This window comes from Drosophila obscura, unplaced genomic scaffold, assembly GCF_018151105.1.
Source record: "Drosophila obscura isolate BZ-5 IFL unplaced genomic scaffold, ASM1815110v1 contig_151, whole genome shotgun sequence".
Classification (NCBI taxonomy): Eukaryota; Metazoa; Arthropoda; class Insecta; order Diptera; family Drosophilidae; genus Drosophila; species Drosophila obscura.
In genome coordinates, this window is record NW_024542737.1 from 1807588 (window position 1) to 1830589 (window position 23002).

The window sequence follows — 23002 nt, forward strand, 5'->3', positions numbered from 1 at the left end:
ATAACTGCGCTGTGTGTCATACACATGTACACACGAGGCTCGTATGTATAAGCCTTCATGCTGATTTCTTGGCCAATTCTTGGCTTCGGATCTTCCGCTCCAATATGTAAATGTACTCTGAATTAAAAGAGAATAACACAAATTGATACTGTTTGAATATAAAGTCGTTTATTTGATCAATTATGAATCAGGGAAATTATGAAATTGTCAATCAATTAATTATACTATCGCTAGACATTATAAATAGCAGATGCGGGGAACAACATCCGACAAGGTGGGATCATAAATAATCCGATACGAGCACTGGGGCCCGACGATGATGATAAATCGCTGACAAATGGCGTTACAAACGGACGAAAGTCCCACCGACCAGTTTAAGAGACACGGTCGTTGTGAACCATCGTCCGGTCGCACCGTACCATTACCGTTGCACATTTAAAATAGATTAAAAGTCGCCGCAGGTGGGGCTGCTGGACTGCTGGGCTCCTGAGCGGCAGAACGGAAGGAAGGTAGGAAGAGGGTTAGTTCTATGCAGCATCATTTGCTGCAGCTGCCATCTGCATCCTTCTGCTGCTCACATGATAATTTATCAATGGCTGGCGCCGCTGCAGTGGACATCCGTTGGCCGGGGAGGATCTGGATCCTTTCAAAAGGACATTAGGCGTGCCTCTGTTGACAAGTCAGCCTGCGAACAAGAGAAGTAAATGAGAAAAACTGTTGGTTAATGCGCTCAGGGGCAAAAGATGAGAGAACGAGACGTAGTCTCTCGGGGCAGGCATTTTTATGGCCGCACACTCGACTAGGCAGTGCACTGGAACTTCCGCTAATGGCACGGAAATGGCCGTATAAATCTCATTTGTAATCGCAGAGCCGAAAAAACTATCGCTAGACAACGCCCCAAGTAAGCAGCCCAATAATAGAGACGCCGCACAGAGTTGGTTGGCTGTAAGAGTTCTGAAACTTTTCGTCGCTGCCACTCGAAACTAAGTCAATAAAAAAATATCCTCGCTCCCATACCATCCCATCTGCAGCCAGTGCAACGGGAATGCAATAACGGGGCGGAGAATTGGCATCGGCATATTTTCGGCAGCCGAGTTAGCAGCGACTGCTGTCGCCGCCACATCCAGGAAGTTGGGCGAAGGACCTCTTCCGCTTTGGTATTAAGCCATCGAAACTTTTATTGATTTAGGGGATTTCGTTGCGTTCCAGCGAGCATTTCAGCTGACAGCGCCAGCGCCGAAACAAATTCTACTTTGCATGGCGATTGCCTCACTGTGGGTGAAAATTTAAGCCCTTATCCTTGCTGTCCTCGTCAGATCCACTGAAGCTGCCTTAAATCCTTGCCCGACTCCAGCTACAAACTCAAACAAACACAGAACTCAACTCAACACCTGCACGGAAATTTTTTGACCAAATATTTACCGAGCCATCCCGCCGCTCCCCGTAGCCAATTGTTGGTCCTGTCTGTAGCCAGTCCCTGTCTCTATCCGTGGTCCTGACTCTGTCTCCGCTTGTTGTCCTGCTGCTACAAAAAATCAATTTCAAGCACATTACCAGCCTGCCAACTTGATTTTATTATTTACTCGTATTTGCTGTTTGACAAATTCGCTTGGCTGCCCTCAAAATTTCAAGCGCACTCGCTCACATTCGTTTACAGGGATTGGAGTTGGGCTAGAGATAGGGATTGGGGCTAGGACTGGGACTGGGACTAGGTCTGGGATTGGGGAGGAGCTTTAAAATTGCCCAAGGGGAGGCACACAAGTAAAATGACTGCAGTGCGCCGTTTGCAAAGCAAAGGGTAAAGCAGTCAGAGGAGATAAATCGAAATAATAAGAAAGGACAAGCCGGGAGGAAAAAGTCTGAATTCCATGTATGTTTGCTCACAAATCTTGGGCAAATAAACCAGGAGGAGGTCGGTCTCTGGTCGGGGCAGGGGCGTGACGAGACGGGGGCAAGTGCGCCAAGATTTTACGTTTTCATTAGAGACTGTCTCGGAATCCTTTGCCCGAGATCCCAGTTTACTGCAACTTTATCTTATTTTACAAACTACTTTAGGCAATTGATTGTGCGCGAGTGTATCTGTGTGTGAGTGCACAAGTGTGCAAAAGTGTATGAGTATGGGTGAGTGTGTGCTGAGAATCTGTGAGTGCTAAAAGGTGGCGGCAACTGAGCCAGCGCTTTTTGATGTCTGCCCCAGTGTGCCCCTGCCCCATGTTCTCGGTGCTCCCCGTGCTCACCGTGCTGTGTGTTTTTTTTTTCTTTTCCACTTTCCTCTTTGCTCTTACACGATTTCATTTACTTTGTATAGCACAAAGCCTAAGCACTCTACTATACGGGTGTGCAAGTGTATGAGTGTGAATTCCGAGCAATATGTGTCCGTATCTGTGTCTGTGTGTGTGTCTCGGAGGCAATGAAGTGCATTTGAAGCGCACTTGATGCACGTACAGCACGCAGCGCCTTTTTAGACGTATTGTAAATGACTGCAGTGGGCGGGGACCGGGCGTGAGAGGACAGCGCGGTTCGTTAGTTTGACACACACACACGGAGAGACACACCCGCACGGATAGACGGACAGACGGACAGACGGACAGACAGACAGACAGACCCGTACGACCGACAGATATACAGATATAGCATCGGGGTAGACAGGAAGTGTGTGGGCTGTTCATGTGGGCGTCTGTTTGATAAGTGGCAGCAATTTTTTTGACCCCCTCAGCTTTTTTCTATTTTCTCTCTCCCACTTCTGATGGTGGTGGTGGTGCTGCTGCTGCTGATGTTGCTGTAGCTTTCCTTTTTCCATAGCTTTTCCTCCTCTGGCTGACACTACGTCATCTTCTCCAGCCATCCTTCACACACTCCTGCAACCGGGGCTACTAATGAAATTGTTAATTTTTGTCGGCAAAGTCACGTACACGATGTGTTGATGACGTTGAAGAGCCGTCGACGCTGATGCCGCTGGCAATTGGCACGGGCCACCTTCCACGGAATAAGAGGTGGCCAGAGAGGGGTCTGGGGCTTGCCAGGGATCGGCGTCTACCACTCATAAGTTAAATGGCCCTTGTAGTTTTTACGACCTGTTCTTGGCTTCGGTTCTGATGCTCCTTCTGCTCCTTCTGCTCCCTCTGCTCTTTTTCCACCATTTGCTCCTCGTGCTCATGGTTTTCCTTCAACGTTTTGCTGGCTGGCATATTTATGAGCAACAGTTTTCCATTAGCATTCGATTACTCGCTGCGAGTCGAAAATCGAATATCTCTAAACATTCGAGTGATTTGTATGTTGCTGCACTGTCTGCCACACACTCGAGCACACGGACTGACACAGAAATGGTATGGCATGGCATGGTATGGTATGGTATGGTGCACGTGCAACATACAATACATAAAGGACATCAACAGCCAAAAAGCGAAAAAGTCGCATTGCAGCAGTTTCTGTTACGCTTGCCAACTGCTGCCAAAAAGAAGGTCCTGTGCTTGTGCTGCCCATTAATACCGTTTACCCTTCTCCCTGCCGCATCGGGCCATCGGACTGGCTCCCTGGCACGTAGCCCAAGCTGCTTGTCCCTGCCCCTTCCACTGCCACAGGCATTGCGATTGTTGTTCGTGTTGCCCGCTGCCCAAATACGTATTACGTATATACCAAGTGGCTCGCTGCTTGCCTGACTGCTCCCTGTCGCTTCAGTCCGCCTGCTTCGTCTCCATCTCCGTTTGGCTTGGAGTTCAGCTAGGAACGGTTCTGAACAGCTCGGTTCAGTTCAGCTCAGTGCCGCTGAGTTCGGATTGCCATTTCAGGGCTTCTCGTATTGCATTTTATTCAAGTTTTTGCCTTCTTTGGCTTTCTTTGGCACTCTCTTTTTTTTGTTGTTGTTCGCTTTTGGCATTGTGCTTATGCACAAGTGCAGAACGAAACAAAACTGAAGGCGCAATGTGGCAGCCATTCCAATGCTTCTCGCCTGCTGGGTTTGCCGTGCGGTTTCTGCTATTTCTCCCACTTTGCATAAATTAAAATGCATGAAATTTCATTGCAGAACCACCACCACCCGTGCTCCGCCAGCAACCGGCAGCAACCACAGCACTAACAACAACAACAACAGCAATTAAACGAGATTTGTGGAGCATATGAGGGAGCTGAATTTCCATTTTTATAGCACGGATCCTAGATCCTAGCTCCCAGGCAAACAACGACTACTTGCCCCTTGCACTCCCAGATGGGGGTCCCGCTCTGGTACTGGTACTGCTACTGGTCGTTGTCGTTGTAGTTGTCCCCGTCACCATCACCATCACCATCATCGTCATTGGTTGTCGCTTTTTCAATTTGCAGTCCGCACAAGCTGTTACTTCTGCTACTGCTCCTTTTCCCATTAGATTTGTTAATCTTTGCTCCGATCCCGCAGCTCCTCCTCCTCCTCTCCCTCCACATCCTTTTGCTGCTCTGCTATTGCCACGTTGCGAATGCGTAATCTGTTTAAATACACAATAAATAATGGAAAAATGAGAAGAAGCAGCAGCAGCAGCAGCATTGCATATGGGAAATTTACATAAAAAGCCAAGCCGGAACAATATGCGATACACCACCACACACACATACGCACACGCACATCCACACACATCGCTGGAGAGTTGGGAATGTGGCACGTATTTTTGGGGGCAATCATGAGCATGCCATAATGCTTGTGACCACGACTATTAAATCAACACGCGGCGCCAGGACCAAAGCATTGGCCCAAATGGTAGAACTCTGCCAACACAATGCCTGTGCATGTGCATGTGTGTGTGTGTATGTGTATGTGTTCTTCAGCTCTGAAAATATGTATTTCACATGATTTATTATTATTTCGTGCGGTTGTTCTTTTTTCTCGCTGTATTCTGCTATTATTTAAATTTTAAATAGCTGTAAAGTGACACACACACACACACACACAGACACATCCAAATAGGGCCACACGCACACACGTACCCACTAAAATGTGCTTCAGCTGGCCGATTCGGTGGCGGGCGGTGGCCATTACAACGGGCTAGGCTGCCTTTTCAGCTGTTGTTTCTTTTTGTGCTTTTTGTTGCTGTTGTGTCATTATTATTATCGTTCATTGTTTGCTGGCATGTTGTTCCACTCGCTGTTGTTGTTTGGCAGCCATTTTGCGGTAAATAGAGTCGTTTAAATGCATACACAGACTGCACTCGTCCTGGCCTGGCCTGAACCGACCCCAACCAACCCCAGCCTCGGCCCGAACTAGCGAGATTTTATAATAACATTCATAATGCAACGTTTGCATGTCATTCGCAACTGAAACTGCCACAGCCACTGTGCTACACACACACACACACACACACACACACACACAGGAGTGAAGACACGCAAATTGTAGTTTCAGCGGAGCACACTTTCCGGGGCACTCGCTCTCATAATAATGCAATAAAAGCAAGGCATGACAGAGCTAATGGAATCAGCCGAATCTGAGGGATTTAATAAACTATGCAAAATTAAAGACACGGTGTTATAGCACAGCAGAAGAAGAGGTTGGAAGGTGGTAGGTAAAGCTTGCGTTTCCGCTTCCGCCGTCAGCTTTCGGGCTCATTACATGTCACGACGATGAGTGTGTCTGGGGCGCTTAGCGGATTTTGTGACAAGGCAAGTGGCAGCCACTGCTGTCGCCTGTCCGCCTTCGCTTCGCTTACGTCTTCTGCTCATCCTGCTCAACGTAATACTCCTCCTTGCAGCCCTTTCCGCAACGAACAACGCCAAACCAATCATTTGAGCTGTATCGATTTTCCAGCGGCTGACGCGCAAACACAAAAGTTATTAGCGCCTGAAAGACACTTAATGGATGGGGACACGAGGCAGGGAAAACGGAAAAATTCCGCTCCGTCTGCGACTGGGCGTGCAACAGTTACGAGTACACTCTAACCAAATAATCGTAGAAATAACTATAACAAATTCCTGTAGATTTGATTAAGCCCCGCCACGGGCGAGTAACCAGTGTCAGCTGGCCACCGGAAGAGGAACAAATGCAAGTCGAGTCGAGTGCCCAACGCAGATCCAAGCAAAGCACGAGCATTTTTATTTCAGCACGCTCCGCTGGATGCCCCCTTGGATTCTGTATGCAGTGCATGAAGATGGGGCTGGGTGCAGGTGGAGAATGGCAATTGGTGCCTGGGCTCCGACATTAGTGGCATTCTGCAGTTGCGCGCCTCGGCAGGGGCAAGCAAACAAACAAACAAAAATAAAATTAAACCTAGAATGGCTAGAAAATAAAACAAATAGAAATTTATTGCCTGGAATTTATGACAATTCTCTGGCGCTGCTTGCCGCCAACCCTCGTCCCGATGCACTTGCGCCTGGTTGCATGTGGCGCAAGCCGTTGGAATGGCAAATGAAATGTTTTTAAATTTAGCAGACGAAAATCCACGAAAGAGAAGAGCTTTCACGGGAGGCGAACCCCTCGGGTGAGTTCGCCGAGAGTGCCACGAATATTGACTGGATGTTTCCCGCAAGACATCTCCAGTCGGAGCTGCCCCATAATTATCAACCAATCGCTGGCCTTAAATGCTTTTCCATTCCATGCAATTCCCATTCCCCCCGGCCTGGACAGAGATTCGCTGGCACAAGTTCAAGAACGGATCCCGTGGATCCTTTTCTCTCCGCTCTCCCCACCAGCCGGCACATTTGGTGTGGTGTGTATAATTTCTTTTTTGTCTTTCCGTTTCCGATGCTGCCAAGTGCCAAAGTTGTGCACAGCCGTCGACTGCAGCACTTAAAATGCATTTTGCCTCTTGGCCAAGGTCCGTCCGTCTCTCTGGGCCCCTTCCGAGTCAGCGTCTAATTCGATTAAAATGTTGTAAATTATTGCACTCGCATGGAGGGACAGACCGGGACTCCGTGTGTGTGTGTGTGTGTGTGTGTGAGTATCCGTGTTTGGGTCTTGGCAATATTATATAATGCTTTATTGAATTTGCAATTCCAGGCTCCAGTTCTGTGCAAGGCGCCATTCGCCAGAATAGAGGTGGAGGTGGAAGTGGAAAAGAAGAGATGCCAGAGATGGGCATAGATGGAAAATGTGTTTTCAATGAACGTTTTTGTGCGTTGGGCTCATAAATCTTTTGCCGGCAGCCGGGCCTTGGGGGTAGCCGTATGGGAGTGCTCTTCGAGCATCCTTTTCAGAGAGAAATTGAATTGCAATTCCTTGACATCAACAGACGACAGAGGACAGAGGACATTCGACAGACGACGCTCCCTTCAATTGCCAAATAAATGCGTATGCTCGTAACTTAAAAATCAATTTCGCAGAGAAAGCAATGGGGCTTGTGTCGGCATACATAATGCATTCATTCATTTAGTCATTTACGCATTCAAATTATGACAGGAGCAGGAACACAGAGACGGACGGAGACACAGGCAGAGATGGGGCCGTCTCCTCACATGGGGAATAGGAAGTCAGTCGTATCAAATTGGTTATGAGGCCCGGCAATCAAATGTGGTAATTTAATTTATGGTTTATTTGCCATAACTCTCAGGGAGCCTGCAGGGGGCAGGGGCAGGGCAGCATCTGCCGCAGGGCAGTATCCCAAACGGAGTAAATAAATAATTGTAGCCCCTGCCGCAGTCATAAACCGAGGGAGCAGATGAGAAAAGTCTGATATTAATGAGTGTTTGTCCAGGGCAACGGCAACCTTGTCCTTACCTGCTCCAATCCTGGGCTCCCTCGGGATTGCGCTGATACCAAGATCCAGAGGCCAGACCATCTGCAAATATGAGTTGGATGGATAAATGGAAATTAGTAAAATATTCAGTGATTACTCCGCATTAAGCACTTCCCATGAGTGGCCTCTGCTTTTGTTGCGGTCACCAATTGAAAAGTCAATCAACTTAATTGCAAATAAATAAATATTTTAATTAAAAATCAATCACAGCACACGGACGTCGACACAGATACCCAATCCCACACGCCACACTCCTTGATCAAAGGAGCCAACCCCTTCAGAGATTAAATGGAAATCCAATTAAGTTGCCACGGGAGGAGGAGAAGTGTTAGTTGAGCGAATATCATACGCTTACGCATACGCAGCGTCTCTCGCAGGCAATTTAATGAAAATCGCTGCCTGCTATTCGATTATGCATGTTTCGTTGAGCAATATTCAAGGAGGAAATTATGGCTTATGACGCGCGGCATGCATAAATCATTGCATTGTTTTTAGATATTTGCACCTGGCCAGAGTCGCAGGAGTTTGGCCAGGCTAAAGCAGCGGCAGGAGGTGGGCCCGGAGCAGGAGCAGGAGCAGGTGCAGGAGGCAGACCAATAGCCGCCCCAACGACTGCCAAAAGGGAACATAATTGTATGCGTGCACAATATATATTATTTATCGCCTCGTGCAGGACATGGTTGAGAAGGACAGCCCAGCACAGCATAGGACAGGATAGCACCCGATCTGGTCCTTTGTCCTCGTTTCCTCGCTGCTTCGTGGCTGTCCACGCTGCTGGCGATAATGGGAGCAAGTGACTTTTAATTTTAATTTAAAATGCAGTTTGCCGTTGCATGCGTTGCACCACCAACCCACCCATGCAGCCAGCAGCCATGCACCCATGCACCCACTGGCCTCATCCGAGCGACCACCATTTGGGTTGTCTGTGTTTATTCACGAAATGAGTTTTAAATTAATGCGATTTTGTTATTTATGAGCGCAACGCGGCGTATACGCAATGTTAACTTAAAGCTCGCCCATGCCCATTGACTTGTGCATTAAGTTTGAGCCAACTCCGCTCCCCCTCCCCCTCCTCCGCTGACCCGCATCTGTAGCACAAACAATTGAACTAATTTCCCAGCAGGCTGGCAGGCTGGCAAGCCCGAGCTTTCGAATCGAGTTCGCATCTAAATTGCAAACAAATCAATTGCTAGCCACAAAACAGGAAATCGCCAGAGCACACATACACACATACAGATAGGCAGAGAGACAGGCCGATAGAAAGAGAGCGAGAGAGAGAGAGAGTCATCCCCGAAAATGCATTACATTTCATTTTCTGTCTGAGTTTAAACTCATTAAATATGCAATAAATTTCGAAGCTGCAAAGTGGAAATGAATACATTTGCTGCCTTGACACTGCCACTGCCACTGCCCCATCGTTCTTCTCCCCATTTACATTTCCCCTTTCTCATTGGAAATTCTAATTGTTTTCGAAATTCATCAATGAAGCACCATTCGCTCTGCCCCTCCCACTTTGACTACATTTTCACTTAGTTTCCGGCCCTTTTAGCCCCGCAATTGATTTAAATGTATTACGTGAGTTTCGATTCCTGCCCTTTGTTTGCCAATTGATAATAAATTGCGGCTGTCAGTAGTTTTAATACCGTGTGTCTATGACATGGCCACACCCTAGTCCTATCCCCTCTCCGTGATTGATTCATATGAAGGATTAATCCCCCAGATGGGGGCACGCTCTGGCTCTGGCTCCGATACTGATTGATAACATACGAGGATTGGGTTGGGTCGGGTTGGGTCGGGTCGGGTCGGGTCCTACGTCCAGCTTGCGGGGCATATGCAAATCCGCAGTGGCATAATTTCAGGCTCTCGTTCGTGGGAGCCGCGAAGGCCAAGTTTTGGGTCGCGTCATGCCACGCACTTCCGGCAGCGGCTGGGGGCGAGTGTTTGATTGCGGCACAAAATTCATGGCGTTGCATGCAGCCAAGCGTGTAAGTATGACAGGCAGACGCCTCGAGCTAGAGGCAGAGGCTTATTCAGACGCCGGAAAGGGGCTCAAACGCTTGAGTGCAGCTGTTCCCCGCAGCGGCTGCTGTCCACGGCCAAGCTCAAGCTCACGCTTTGGCTGTCTATAAATCCAGGATGCCCCATGGCTCTGGACATTTCCGTTTCCGCCTTTTGCCCTGAGACACAGCGTTTAAGGTGGGGAAAAGCGCTCAGAGTCAACATTTAGCAAGCAATTTGATATAATCAATGATATTTGCTCGGAAGGAAACTCTATGGAGCGGAGCAGATCGCAGTTGGAGCTCGGTGGAAACAGCGGAATCTCTTATTTATAATCACTCACATCCGGCCAGAGGCAGGGGTAAAAAAACACAATTCTTGGCCTTTTCTGTTGACTGTTTGTTTACTTTGGCGGTGGGCCCTGGGCCCAGGGCGTGGTCGGGAAATTATATGGCACTTTAATTTGCGTGTGACCCCGCTCGGGGCCCGTTTAATGATGCGTGCGGGAAGAGCCCGAGTCCACGCTGGAGAGAGGGTCCTTCGCCTCACATCAAAGACACGTGCATGCGAAGGGAAATTAATGGAGCTTGAAAGAGCGAAGAGCGGGGCCCAAAGAAGTTGCAATAATTAAAACCGACATAAAGTAGAACCGAAAAGCAAGTGGAACGCACCGCCATGGCGTGTCAGGGGTGGGGGGGAAGGGTAAATACAAATGAAAATGGCCAGAAAGCGCTTAGTCTTGTCTCCGCCGAAAAAGTGTCGCCAGCAAGCGGCGCCTTGCCTTCTGCCGCAGCCCGCTCTTCACACTCCTTACAACTTTATGCAATTATGATAATAACAATGAAGCGCAGTCAACGCCTCTTTGTGTTGCAGCGCAGTGGGAGAGGGTAGGAAAGAAAAGTAAATGCGAATGAGAATGCTGCAGCCAAGTTGGAGGCGACGCTGAAACTTTTCGAGTGCATAATTTCCAAGAGGCGGAGGCAGGAAGAGGAGGAGTCCGAGAAGGAATCTTCAGTTTGCTTTAGTCGGGGCCTCACACATAATGAAATAATTGCTGCGACAGCCCAAAGCATGCAAAACGCCATTTGCCAGCAGCCGCTGCAGCAGTGGAAACGGGGAAAGCGGGGAATGCGAGAAAAAGCAGCAAAAGATTGCCAACAATTTTAATATTGCAAAGAAAGTTTGCTTTGCAGCCCCAACATAATTTAATAAGTAATCCATGCTGCTGCCACTGCTGCTGCTGCTGCACCTTGCTCCCTCTCTCAATTTATGTGGCATGCAGAATATTCAATTTTCGCACACACAAACATTCACACACACACACACCCGGATAAACATGTGTGGCATGAATTTGGCAAATGCCAAAAAGTTCTTTTCGGCATTTTTCGGCCGTTGAGCAGATTCCTTGGGAGCTTAACTTAATTGCCAGAAGCTGCAGACCATAAACTTGGGCTTATTGGCAGCCAGAGATAAACTTGGCGTGTAATTGAGAGTCAAGAGCGGTGACGGGGGAGGGGGAAGAGGGATAGAGGTGGTGTTCCAGCCAGATAGCAAGATGTAGAACATTTTGCAGCTAATAAATTGCAACGACTACACCCTCCCTCTTACACATGCATTACATGTGTAATTTGTTACGAAATTAGAACTTTTCTGCAGCAAAGAATGCAAGTATACTCTCGTACACATACTCATACTGAGACTCTAGCGAGTATAACCAAAGTTTTTGCCAATCTCTGGCTAAGGAAATGAACTGAATGATGGCGAAGGGGATGGGGGAGGATGATCCACATCCTCCGACATATCCTTTTCATCCTTCTCACTTCGCACCCGGCCAAGACGGATACCAAGTTGAGTAGTCTCTGGGCCAGATTAACTTGTAGCTGGGCCATCTCCATCCCCATGCCCATCCTCATCCTTGACTCTGCCAGAATGCAGTTCAAGAAATTGAAAAACTTTTCCCCCTCTTTCTCTGTTTGCCCTCCTCGTCTCTGACGAGTACGAGGATGTATAATGTGCAGTTCATGCAGCAGTCAGTCCTTCATTCTTGTCTGCGGGCAAAAGAAAACTGTTGAAAAGGGGAAGGAACAAAAAAAAATAAAAATAAAACACACACATACATACGTATGTACATAAAGCTCACTCAAACACACCCACACCCAAACACACAGCACCACGCCTCCTGCTGCAGCGGCAACATGTGTTGCACAACGCCTCTCGTTGTAGAAGCGTTTGGGTGCTGAAATTACACAACTTGACTGCTATAAAATTCAAATTAACTCCTTGCCCCAGCCAAAGGATCTTTCACTCTATGAGCGTGTGTGTGGCACTGCTTTATGTGGCAGCTCATGGCTAAGTGGGTGGGGCAGGCTCTGTGGCGGCAGGTCCTAACGTTTCTTCACTCTAATATGAAAAACGAAAACAAATCTTAATTAAAAATTATTGTTGACATTTGGCGCAACGCGCTCTGCACTTTTCCACCTCCCCTGCCGCTACCGCTGCACGATTACTTTTTTTTTAAAGCGAGGCTGCATTAGTGTGTGTATGTGTGGCTAACACAGATGAGTAGGCGGTGGCGGCGAGGCAATTAAAATGGCAGCCAGCCGACTTCAACAAGTGCCGCCGCCGTCCCCTTGCCGATTAAAGAATGTTCGAGTGAATGCTGAATAAATACCCGAAACACTCGAAATACTCAAGGGGAACGGCAAGTGGGAATCGGGGCTCCAATGTGCTTCTACAATTTTTATGGAGATTCCGGGAGCAAGATTCCTAAAGGGGGAATGCGGGAGTAAATATTTTATTGCATGCATAAGGAACGCTACTCAAATTCGGTCATCGTTTGTAGGCCAGCCGCAAAAGAGCTCCCCAGAGGTGCGATTGGCCGTGATAGTGGGAGCCAGCCGCCCCAAGATGGGGACGCACTTTGATCAATCGAATTATGCGGCATATTCAGAAGAAGCCTCGCAGGAATCGCGTTTGATTTGAATGAATTTGCCGCTTACTTTAAGTCGGGATGGAGTGGTGGCAGTGTGGTGGCAGGCAGCTTAAAGCCCAAAGTGGAAGCCATTTTGAATTCTGAAGCAAGTCAAGCGACTTTCTCCTACCATCACAGGGAAAATAAGGGAGAGAGGTAGAGAGAGAGAGAGAGAGAGAGAGCGCTGTGGCAACTCGAAAGTTTTGTTGCAGCAAAAGTTTTGTTTAACTTTGTTACGCTTCTATTTTTTATGTGATATTAAGAACGCGTTTAACTCCTTTCTGCCCCCTAGAACCTCGAGCAAAACTTTCCACTCACACACACCCACCCACACACACACAAATGTATGTATATGTAAGGGAGTGTTTTTGCTTGTGTGTATGTAGGACACAATGTCGCATGCAAATAAACATTCAATATACAAGAGACAAACATGTCCCTGGCACAAGTTTTCCTTTGTCTCCGATTCGACTCCGCTCCCATCCTCCGCTGCTCAACCTCTGCATCTATTCGTGACTCGTTTTCAATTGGTTTTTATCACTGCATTTTGATTTTCTTCCTCAATGAGTTGCTCAATTGTTTGCCTTGTTGCAACTAGCAAGCAACTTGCAACTACCCCGCCCCAGGCAACTCCGGTGCAGCGGAGCAACGGAGCAACTTGTGGCAGGAGCAAGTTTTCTTTTATTGCATTGTCGTGCGGTTGCAAGTCGCCGAAAAGTATGCTTTTAATTCTCGTCGTTGCATGTCTCCACTGCGTTGTTGCAAGCTCAGCTCCACTCCGCTCCTCCGTGGCGCGTAGTGGGGGCAAGGGATAGCCAAGCCAAAAACTTAAGCCATTTCAAGTAGCGAACAGAACTTGCAGCTGATTAAGCTCTGAAATATGACTCACTTAAGAGTTGCAAGTAGTCGCGAAGCAGTCGAGAAGCAGCACCCGAAGCACTCCGGACCACAAAAGGAGCCGCAGCCACTGCCACTGCCACAGCCACCGAATCCAGGAGTCTGCCACCAGGTGAGATCAATTCCCGGTTTCGTGTGGCAACAAAAGTCATTAAAGCCGGTGCGAGAGACTGCCAACATGCCCCCAAACTCGACTCGTGTCAATGACTGGGCGTGTTGGGATTAGGTGGATTGTTGCTGCTGTGCTACCATGATGCCTACCCATGTCGCAAGCTCATAAAATTGCTGGGGGGAAACTTGTTTAACCAGCAAAACATTATAAAAACTAAAGTATTATGAATCCGGGCGGCAGTGAGTGAGGCATGCCACGGCAGGGCGGGGCAGACACGCATCGTGTAATTAGCTTTGGCATAAAAACAGAGAAAACAGAAGAGCGAAGCGGAGCGGGATAGAAGCTGAAAACTGGAAACTGTCTGATAAAAGTTTTAGTGCGAATTGTTTGCCATTTAACGGCAACTAATTAAAATTAATTGCAAAATAAAACTGAAAACTGAATACAGAATACAGAATACTAAAATTCGCACTAGCACTGGAAAAGAGAGCGCGTGGAAGCAGGGGCAGAGGAATACGAATAGGAAGCAGTAAAATATTTAGCCCCAACCTACCTGATGTCCATGACGTCCATAACATCCGCACTGTCTGCAGCGGCCGTTAACGAATCTGCAAATGAGGTTGAAATAATAATTTTAATAATTTAACCAGAACCTAGCGGCCTGGGGTGATGGGGTCAGATGGGGGGACAAATTAGACCGCCATTTGCATAAATATATTTTTAACGCAGTGCCCCCTCTGAGGGGCTGGAAAATATAATATTTTTCCGCTTTATTGGCTTGCAAGTGCACGACTTTGGTTTTTCCTTCGCTTCGGCTGCTCTAAGCTGCAAAAAGTTTGCCATGCCGCCTCCAGCTGACTCTGCCCAGCCACCCTCCCACACCCATCTCACCACCTATGGCCTGTGGCTTTAGCTGTGTATATAACATCGGGCGACCTTCAGTGCTGTGTGAGAAAGCGTGCACCTTGCCAAGTTGCGAGTGGCACGAAGGGGTGGGGCCCGGAATAAAATAGGCACAAGGCAAAAAAGGTTTATGCAGTTTTCCACTGCTGCCAACGAAAATGCATCGAGCAAAAACAGGGACAGAAATGGAGAGAGAGAGGGGGAGCAGCTTAAACTGGAAATCGCCTTAAATTGAAATTGAAAAAGACGCCGATATAGAAATATTTACATAATGGAATCGAATCAACCCGAACCGAACTGAACCGCGTCGCATCGGGGAGATCTCCTCGAAATGCTTCTCCGCCTGCTCATGCCCCTGCTCCTGCTCCGGTGGGGCGGCTGCTTGTCAGCCTTCGTCCGCGTTTTCCTGCTTGATTCGAGCGCGTGCTCGTATTTTACGTAACAATTTCAGCTGCAACGCTGCATGCCACTGCCACTGTGGCACTGCCTCTACCCGGGGGAGATTGGAACACAATTGATTTAAATGTTTGCGCACATGTTCGGAGCAGAAAAAGTGCTGAAATTTTGCCACGGCCCAAAAGGATTCCACGTAATAATATGCAAAATGGAAACAGAGGCGACGATGCGACTGTGGCTGTGGCTGTGGATGCAGATGCAATTGTCGCAACATGTCGCAGTGCCACTGCCACTGTAACTGTTACTTCTCCGCCGTGCGGCATGGGCACGACGTCAACAACATTTTTCCAACTCAATTACCCGGCTGACGCGACGTGTGTGGCATTTGGAAGGAGACCGAATCTCAAGCGGCAAGAGTCGGTTATTGAGGTGGGGCTGGGATTAAAGTCCGTGCAAATTTAAAGGCAAATATCTGGCAGCAGCAGCAGCAGCAGCATCAGCCGCTCTAAGCTGGGGCACGTGCTGATCCCTGGGCAGGAGCAGCTATCCACAATTCTGTTGTTTGCTCACCACAAACAGACGGAGAGACATTGAGACAGATAGACGGACAGAGACACAGACAGAGAGACAGAGAGACTGAGAGGCAAACAACACCTTGCACTAATAAATAAACAGTGCAGAGAGATGAGCGGAGCGGAGGATGGTAGGGAGGAAAGCTCCCGGCACTGGCTAATCACTCATATAAATAAAGCCCCCAACAAAGCCACGACTCACCTTCAGTGAGCCATCTGCCATCTGCCACCTGCATCTGCTGCTGCTGCCGTGTGCTCTGCACTCGAATGCCCTTGCCAGGAGGCAGGGAGCAAAGCCACAACAGATGAGCAAGAATACTCGGGGATTCGGTGCATCTCTGGGTTAACCCTCGCTTCAGCTGCTGCTGCTCCTTGTGCTCCTGCTGTTTGGCATATGTAAATTATGACAGTGCCAAGCCAGGCACTTAACTCGAACCTGTCTGTGCCGCCTCAACCTGCACGAGTGTGTGCGCCTGTCACTCTGCTCGGATATTTGTGCTCCAGCCTCGCATCAACATCCACAGCAACCATGAAGAGGAGCAGCTAGAGCAGCTCCAGCTGCAGCTGCATCCTTGCCTGCTGATTGCAAAAGTCAACTCTCTGCCTTCACCCCCTGCGTCGAGTGTGTTTGCTGGTTGCACTCGAGTGAGCAAATACTTTATTAACACAGTTTTTGGGGCAATGTTGCAGGGGCAAGAATGGGGCTGGATGGAGCCAAGCAGACTGGGGGAGCAGACTAATGAGCAGCTCTTGGGCTCGCATTTTGTTTTCATTTTGGCTTACGGCTCTCGAGTGTTCTTTGCCACACTTATAAACCAAAACTTAAACACTCCCCCACTCCCCCATTCCTCCGAGCTCACAAACAGACTCTGAGCAGACTCTGTGCGGAGGGAAATTATAATTGATATCACAAGGAAGGACACAGGACAGAGGACAGAACAGGACTGTGCTGCCGAAGGACCCCCACTGATAGTATTAGGTTGCTGAGCATACGCCACACGAGTCAACAGCTTGAGGAGATTTGGATGGAAGGAGCCACAGCCAATCGAGGCTCGAGTGCACTTGACTCGAGTGTCCTTTCTCGGGGAAGGACTCTTTCTATTTCCATTGCCCTTTGTTTCTCTTGCCCCAGCGACAGTATCCTATTTATCTTCCATCTATCTATCTATCTATCTATCGATGTCAGCTGCAGCCGCTGCTGTTTGTTTTCCCTCCTTACTTGATTACCCTTCCCATCGGCTTGTCAAATTTTTTTGATTGCCCCTTGCCTGGAGCCGCGTCCGTTTGCATGTTGGCCACGCCCATTACTAGCATTCGTGTCACTTCGAGGGGAGCACTGGATCGTATGCCGCTACTTTTTACATATGTCCTCCCCGGATTCCGCTTACTGGCGACAACGTCGACGCCGCGGCAGTTAATAGGAGAACATCGCCTGACTTGGTATCGGATGTCTATCTATAGATATCAATCCGTCCATCTGTCTATCTGTCCATGTATCTATCTATTCATCTATCTATATATATATATGTATATATATATATATCCGTCCTTCCATCCATCCATTCCTGCATGTCTGTCGCGCCCTACTTCCTTCCTGTTTCCTGTCTCCCGACGGCCCCGTCTCATGTTGATTTCTGACATAATATTGACAGCTAAACAAATCCAATTATGCCCCTCTCCCCCAGCTCCCTCGAGGAACGAAACGAAATTGCCTACGAAATATGCTAAATGCTAAATGGAGATGGAGAAAGCTTTAATCTCCCTTCCCCTCCCCTGGCCACTCTTTGTCCCTGCTATTACATTCTCCTCTGCCTGCTCATTCGACTGCTCAGTGGAGCGCTTTAAACGCTTTCCATTGCAGTGCAGGGCAGGGCAGGGCAGGCCCGTTCGCTCCTCCTTCTTCTTCTTGGCGGTAAATTGCGTAGGTGTGCAATTGAATTATTGCACTCGATGCACAAATACCAACACCCCATGCCACAGGCAGCATGAAGCATTCACAGTCACAGAGACCCACAGATACACGGGCTCTTGGCTGGTCATAAATATGAAATTTTCAGCAGACTGACTAAAGCTTCGAGAAGCGGCAGAGGCGGAACGTAACGGAACGAAACGAAACGCATCCTGCAACAATTGCAAGGCCTTAAAGTATGCAGCACCATTCGGCCAGACAGGCCATCTCTCTGCCACACTCGTGTCCCTCTCTCACTCTTACTATTTCTCTGTGCTCTGCTACCATTTTACGGTTTATTTTTGGGCATTGAATGCAAATATTGGCATAAATTTCGGGCATTTGCGGTCACAGCAGAACCGGAAGCGAGAAGAGGAAGGGGGGTGTGACATGCCCCAAGCAAAGTGGGGCAACGAGAGAGGGAGGTGGGACAGGAAGACTCATACTCATGTGACTCCTGCATTGTTTGTCCTGACTGACAGTATTCTCTCGGCTTTTGGATATGGATTTGACTTCGGATGGTTTGCCTTCTCACAGAATTGTGGCTTCAGCTCAGCTCCGCTCCGCTCTTGGGTTGAGGCTGGGACTGGGTTTCTATTTGGTTTTGGGGTTCGTTTCAGTTGAAATCAATTGGCTTTTGTACTTGCCCCATCTCTGTGTGGCACTTTGTGGCTTGCCGTATGTACATATCTGGGCCTGGCCAACAAATTTAATAACATTTACATGGCACCGGAAGCCAGAGAGAGAGCGGAGCGATAGTGGGGCCAGGCAGGCATCGGCTTGTCATTCGCATATGTTTGCATGCGGCCGGCCAGTGCGCAAACTTTAACTACTTGCCCATGGATATGGATGGGCATTCTGTGGCATATCAAGTCCCAGTCCCAGTTCCAGTCCCATATCCCATATCCTTCAGCCTCAGATATTGTGCAGCCCATTCCCATTCTCATTCCTTTGCTCTGCCTCTGCCTCTGCTTATCCACACATGCGTGTGATTTATGTGCTTGTTTTTGGCTGCCTGCTGCTGGACATTTATCAAAAGGAGAGGACAAAACATACAAAACAAAGGAGAGCACAACAGAGCGGACAACGGACGGCGGACAGCGGACAGCAGACAGCAGACAAGTGAACATTTTTCAGTTAAATTTACTTAGGCCAACTTCGGCTCCTTGGAGGGTTTATTTAGGGGATGGCTAAACCGTTTAAATTTCACTCAGGGGCCATTCCTTCCCCATTCGATTCGATTCGATTCGATTCGATTCGGTACGATTGGATTGGATGGGATTTGATTTCGATTCGATTCCATCTTCATTTCGGACTCAGTTCAAAGTTCAATTAGGCGCACATTTGTGGGCTGTTTTCGATGCCTTTCAGAACAAGCATACATATAAATGTGCACACACTCCGCCTCCTCCTATACGGGTGCAATACATTTGTCTGCTGGCCGCCCAAATCAATAAATTAAGCGCCCTCGATACTCCTCCCGCAGCACAGTCCCAAGGACGGGGTGGCCTTTAAAGTTGCACACCAAAACTTTTTCGACCACGATGTGTTTTGTAATTTTTCGGGGCCCGTAAATTGTTGACGGAAATTGGCAAAAACATCGGAAAACTTTCAGCTGCCTAAAACTATGCTAATTTCCGACGTGCGCATTGTCTACAGTTTGTTTCCCATCCGCAAACCAGAACTCAACTCCTGCCGGGGCATACGATGCTCCTCTGCCGAATGTCTTGTAGCTTCGTCTCCTGAGCATGCCTTATCCAATTCTTGACGGAATCAGCGAATGAACCAATAGCATCGGTCCCATCCATACAGACTCCACAACCATCTCCCCATTTTGTGGCCAAATGACACAAATGTTCCCATGGAAACACAGAGAATACGAGTACTCGCATCCAATTAAAATAGTTCTGACTGCTAGGCACTGGTCTGAGCTGACTTTTTATCATGTTATTTGATATTTCTTAATCGCACACATTCTCCCACCCTCACCCTTCTGCTCGTTGCTGTGGCAACCATCTACTTTGACGGCTACCATTTGGTGTGGAAGCTGTGGCCATAAAAGCATAAATTGCAAACGCAATTCGCAATTCGCAGACTCTGGCCTTGAACACATTTTAATTAGCCATCCCAAAAGCTAACAGCCCATTCCCACTCGATGGTTCTCAGCCGCCTGCCACTCGTGGTACTCCTGCTGCCGTGAGGAGCATGCTGTGCCGTTGCCAGGGCCCAGCGGGTCTCTGATTTCAGCGGGTCTGAACAGACTCAAAGAGTGATAGAGATTTGTTCGTTTCATTTCATTTCAGTTTATTCGCTTGTCGCTCGTCCTTTGCTTCCTGCCTTCATTTATAGAAAAGCTACTTAGACACGCCTTTGGCAGCAGTAGAGACAGCATCAGAGGCATCCACAGCAGCAAGACCAAGCGCCAACAATGAGGAGCAGGATGAAAGGCATTCCTCCGACTGATGTTTAGTTGCAAAACAATTAAGCTGAAAGCAAAGCTGTGTATTGAAGTGTGGCTGAAAGGAGACCGGGCCAAAAGAGAATTCGAAGCGGCCATTGACAAATGAAAAGAGACAGGCGGATGGACAGGGGATGCCATTGTGGATGTAGCACAAGCCGATGGGAGATGCCAGGGAAGGAGCGATGCCCCGACATTAGCATTAATAGTGTGGCATTAATTCTGCGGCCGTAGCAGCTTTAAGAGGGGAGTGTGCTCCAGCTCTTGGCCTGGCAATTATCCGGAAGAGGAACCTCTATTAATTTTGCAGACGAGCCAAGCCCCTCTGTCGGCTCTGCCTCTGTAGGCCTGCCTTTAAAATGCATATAAACCCATTAAGTAAACCCATATACGGAATGGAGATGGAGGGCTTCCTGTTCGTGAGGAGCCCACTTGACAGGACGAGGACGAGGCCGAGGCAGGGAGAACAAATGTTTGCATATGTCGGCCCCGCCCTGCATAAATAATTAATTTAAAGCATCCTTTTAGGCGCCTCCCCGTAAAACTGTAGACAAAACTGCTTAAATATGCATAATTACCTGAAGCGTCCAAGTCAAGTTTCCATGCTCCATGACATGCCCCAAGATCCCGGAGCCGCCGAAGAACGAAGGAGAGTCAAGCCAAGTCAAGTCGGGGCCATCCATTCCGGAAGTGCCTACGTGTACAAGTGTGGAGGGTGGGATGGTCTGTGTGAGTGTGTCGGTGAGTGGTTGAGTGGGTGAGAGTGCGTCCTGTGTGGCATGCAGCATGGCCTGAAAGAGCAGAAAGGGAAAATTAGTTGCAGAAATACGAGTATTTGTGATATTCATGAGCGACATTACGAGAACTATAAGAATTTACACAATTCTCGAATATTTTCGAGCAATTTTCAGCGACTCTGACAAAAACCCGGCAAATATTTGACTAATTGTGGAAAGCCCTGCTTCTGCCTCCTCCTTGTTGCTGCCACTCGAGCACGACCATGGAGTACATCCATAAAAATCAGTTTAATGTACTGCTAATGCGATTTAAGTCGCTCTCTTAGCCACCAATCGGCAACGGCAACGGCAACTGGCAAGCGCCAGTCGCCCCAGTCTTCAGTGGCACGCAACATTGTCGTGGGCATGCCACACTCCCCCGCGCTCCCACATCCCCATCCTCAGTCACATTCCCATAAATATAATTACAATAATAAAGGAAATATTTACAACAATTGTAAATACCTCGGAGTCGACTTTACTCGACTCTGACTCGACACGACACGACACGCACGGCCTCAAATTAATAAACTCCAATTGGTCTCATTCCTCTTCCCGAGCCTACGTCCTCTCCTCTTGTGTCCTGATTGCCGGGGCTTCCTGACGAGCGTGTGAGCCCATAAAGACTTCCTGCCTCCGGGGTAGGCCTCAGGGTGCGTGTGCTGAGGAGGAGCAAAGGCAGGGCATAGGGATGTGGATGGGGATGGGGATGGGAATGGGAATGGAGAATGGGGAGAGGCCGCATAGGGCGTGTCGAACAGTGACACTTGTCACTGCCACTGGGAGAGCGCTGACTGTTACTTTTACTGCCTTTGCCAGAGAATAATTGCACCTTCCTCGACCGAATCTCTACAGGGATCGGCAGGGGCGTCTGAAAAACGTTTCCCCACCCACCCCTCCCGTTGCGACAGTAATATCGTGATTAAACTGGAGGCACAGGCACACGCCACAATGTCATCATATTAAATGTAGTTAAGAGGTTAAGTCCACTTGACAGAAGGAGTCCAAGTCCTCGCTTTGACGGCCCCCACCGCCGCCTCCCGCTCGTGTGCTCTTTGGGCGTGGCATCTGTGCCCCCCTTTAGGTGGACAATGGCAGAACAGATCCTTATGGAGGACACGACACTTCAGCCGCCAGGAAATTTATGATTAAACCAAAGCCATGCCAAAATCTGAAAATCTGAATGTTGGCCAAAGGTAAACCTCTCACCGCTCACCGCTCACTGCTCCCGGAACCCTCTGCTGCCGTTTCCCCCTCTGGCTGTATGCTAAAGAGATCAGTGCATGGGAACAGTGGGCCACAATGGACGACGTTTACCGCAGGCCAAAGTGCCACACTTAAGTGAATTACAAAGGCAGCCGACTGGGGCAGGACTGGGACTGGTCGGATTGGGGCCGGAATACCAGAGAAATGGAGATGGAGGTAGGCAGTCAACGCGTTGACAGCCACAACAAGCGGCTTAATCGCATTAGTGCGCCAGCCAGCCACAGTCAAGCACAGCGTAGGGGTGGGGAGGGGGAGTTAAAGGGGCTAGAGGGAACGAGGAGCGATCCAAGAGGCAAGTGCGAACTGTGAAAACTGATTGTGCGGCGCCTCCAGCTGGGGGGGTTCGTGCTGTTCGTTCCCGGGAACCCTAAGCTCGGCTATTGTGAGGCAGCGTCACTATTTATACAAAGGCAAAAGGAAAGCCAGCAGGGGGTGGAGCAGCAAACGGGGCTGAGGCAGGGCCAGGGCCAGGGGTACGCAGGCAGCTACAGTTACCAGGAACGGCAGCAGGCAATCCTCAGGACACAAAAGTTCAGCATGAAATAAAAAATTCGTATTTATATTACACAAAAATGTTTTTTCCAGGGAGCCATGGGTTGGGGGCACCTCACCCCAAAAAAAGCAATTAATCTACGACACAAGGCAAGGCCATGGCAGGAGGCAAGAGGCAAGAGGCAGCAGGAGGCCTAGGCAGTCACTGGCAGCGCCAGAGTTACGGAAAGAGAGAGATAGAGAGTGCCAGAGCCAGTGGCAGTGTGGAAGTGGCAAGGGCAAAGGCAAAAAGTGCTTATTCCTGCTTCCTGCCAGCAAATCCAATAACTTATCTTGATTTTATGGTTATTTCAACAAAGGCCGGAAGTTGTAGGTGCAGTCCCGAACCCAGGACCCGGATCCGGCAAAGACGAGAACGTGGACGACAACGACAACGAGAACGAGGACGAACAATTGGCGAAAAGTTCTGTAGAGTCCGGCCAGAGAAGCATTTTTGCATTTTGCATTTTGCACTTGACA

The 23002-nt window shown here is 48.7% G+C and overlaps 1 protein-coding gene across 4 annotated transcripts in view; it reads right to left on the bottom strand.

Moving 5' to 3' along the window:
• Window positions 1-164: 164 nt before the first annotated feature.
• The window catches only part of LOC111078209, a 45641-nt gene continuing 22803 nt past the window's right edge, over window positions 165-23002 (bottom strand). Inside the window, exons 1-5 of one of the 4 annotated variants that reach the window (XM_041591882.1) lie at window positions 20810-20876; window positions 20528-20740; window positions 14226-14280; window positions 7676-7736; window positions 4034-4457 (exon numbers count right to left, since the gene is read on the bottom strand). In XM_041591882.1, coding sequence (XP_041447816.1) covers window positions 4182-4457; window positions 7676-7736; window positions 14226-14245 — 357 coding nt within the window. In that variant the 5' untranslated portion in view covers window positions 14246-14280; window positions 20528-20740; window positions 20810-20876 and the 3' untranslated portion in view covers window positions 4034-4181. Of the gene's footprint in view, window positions 686-4033; window positions 4458-7675; window positions 7737-14225; window positions 14281-19806; window positions 19978-20527; window positions 20741-20809; window positions 20877-23002 lie in introns of those variants that run through there. The other 3 variants (XR_002608232.2, XR_005967521.1, XR_005967522.1) reach the window with 3 other exon arrangements.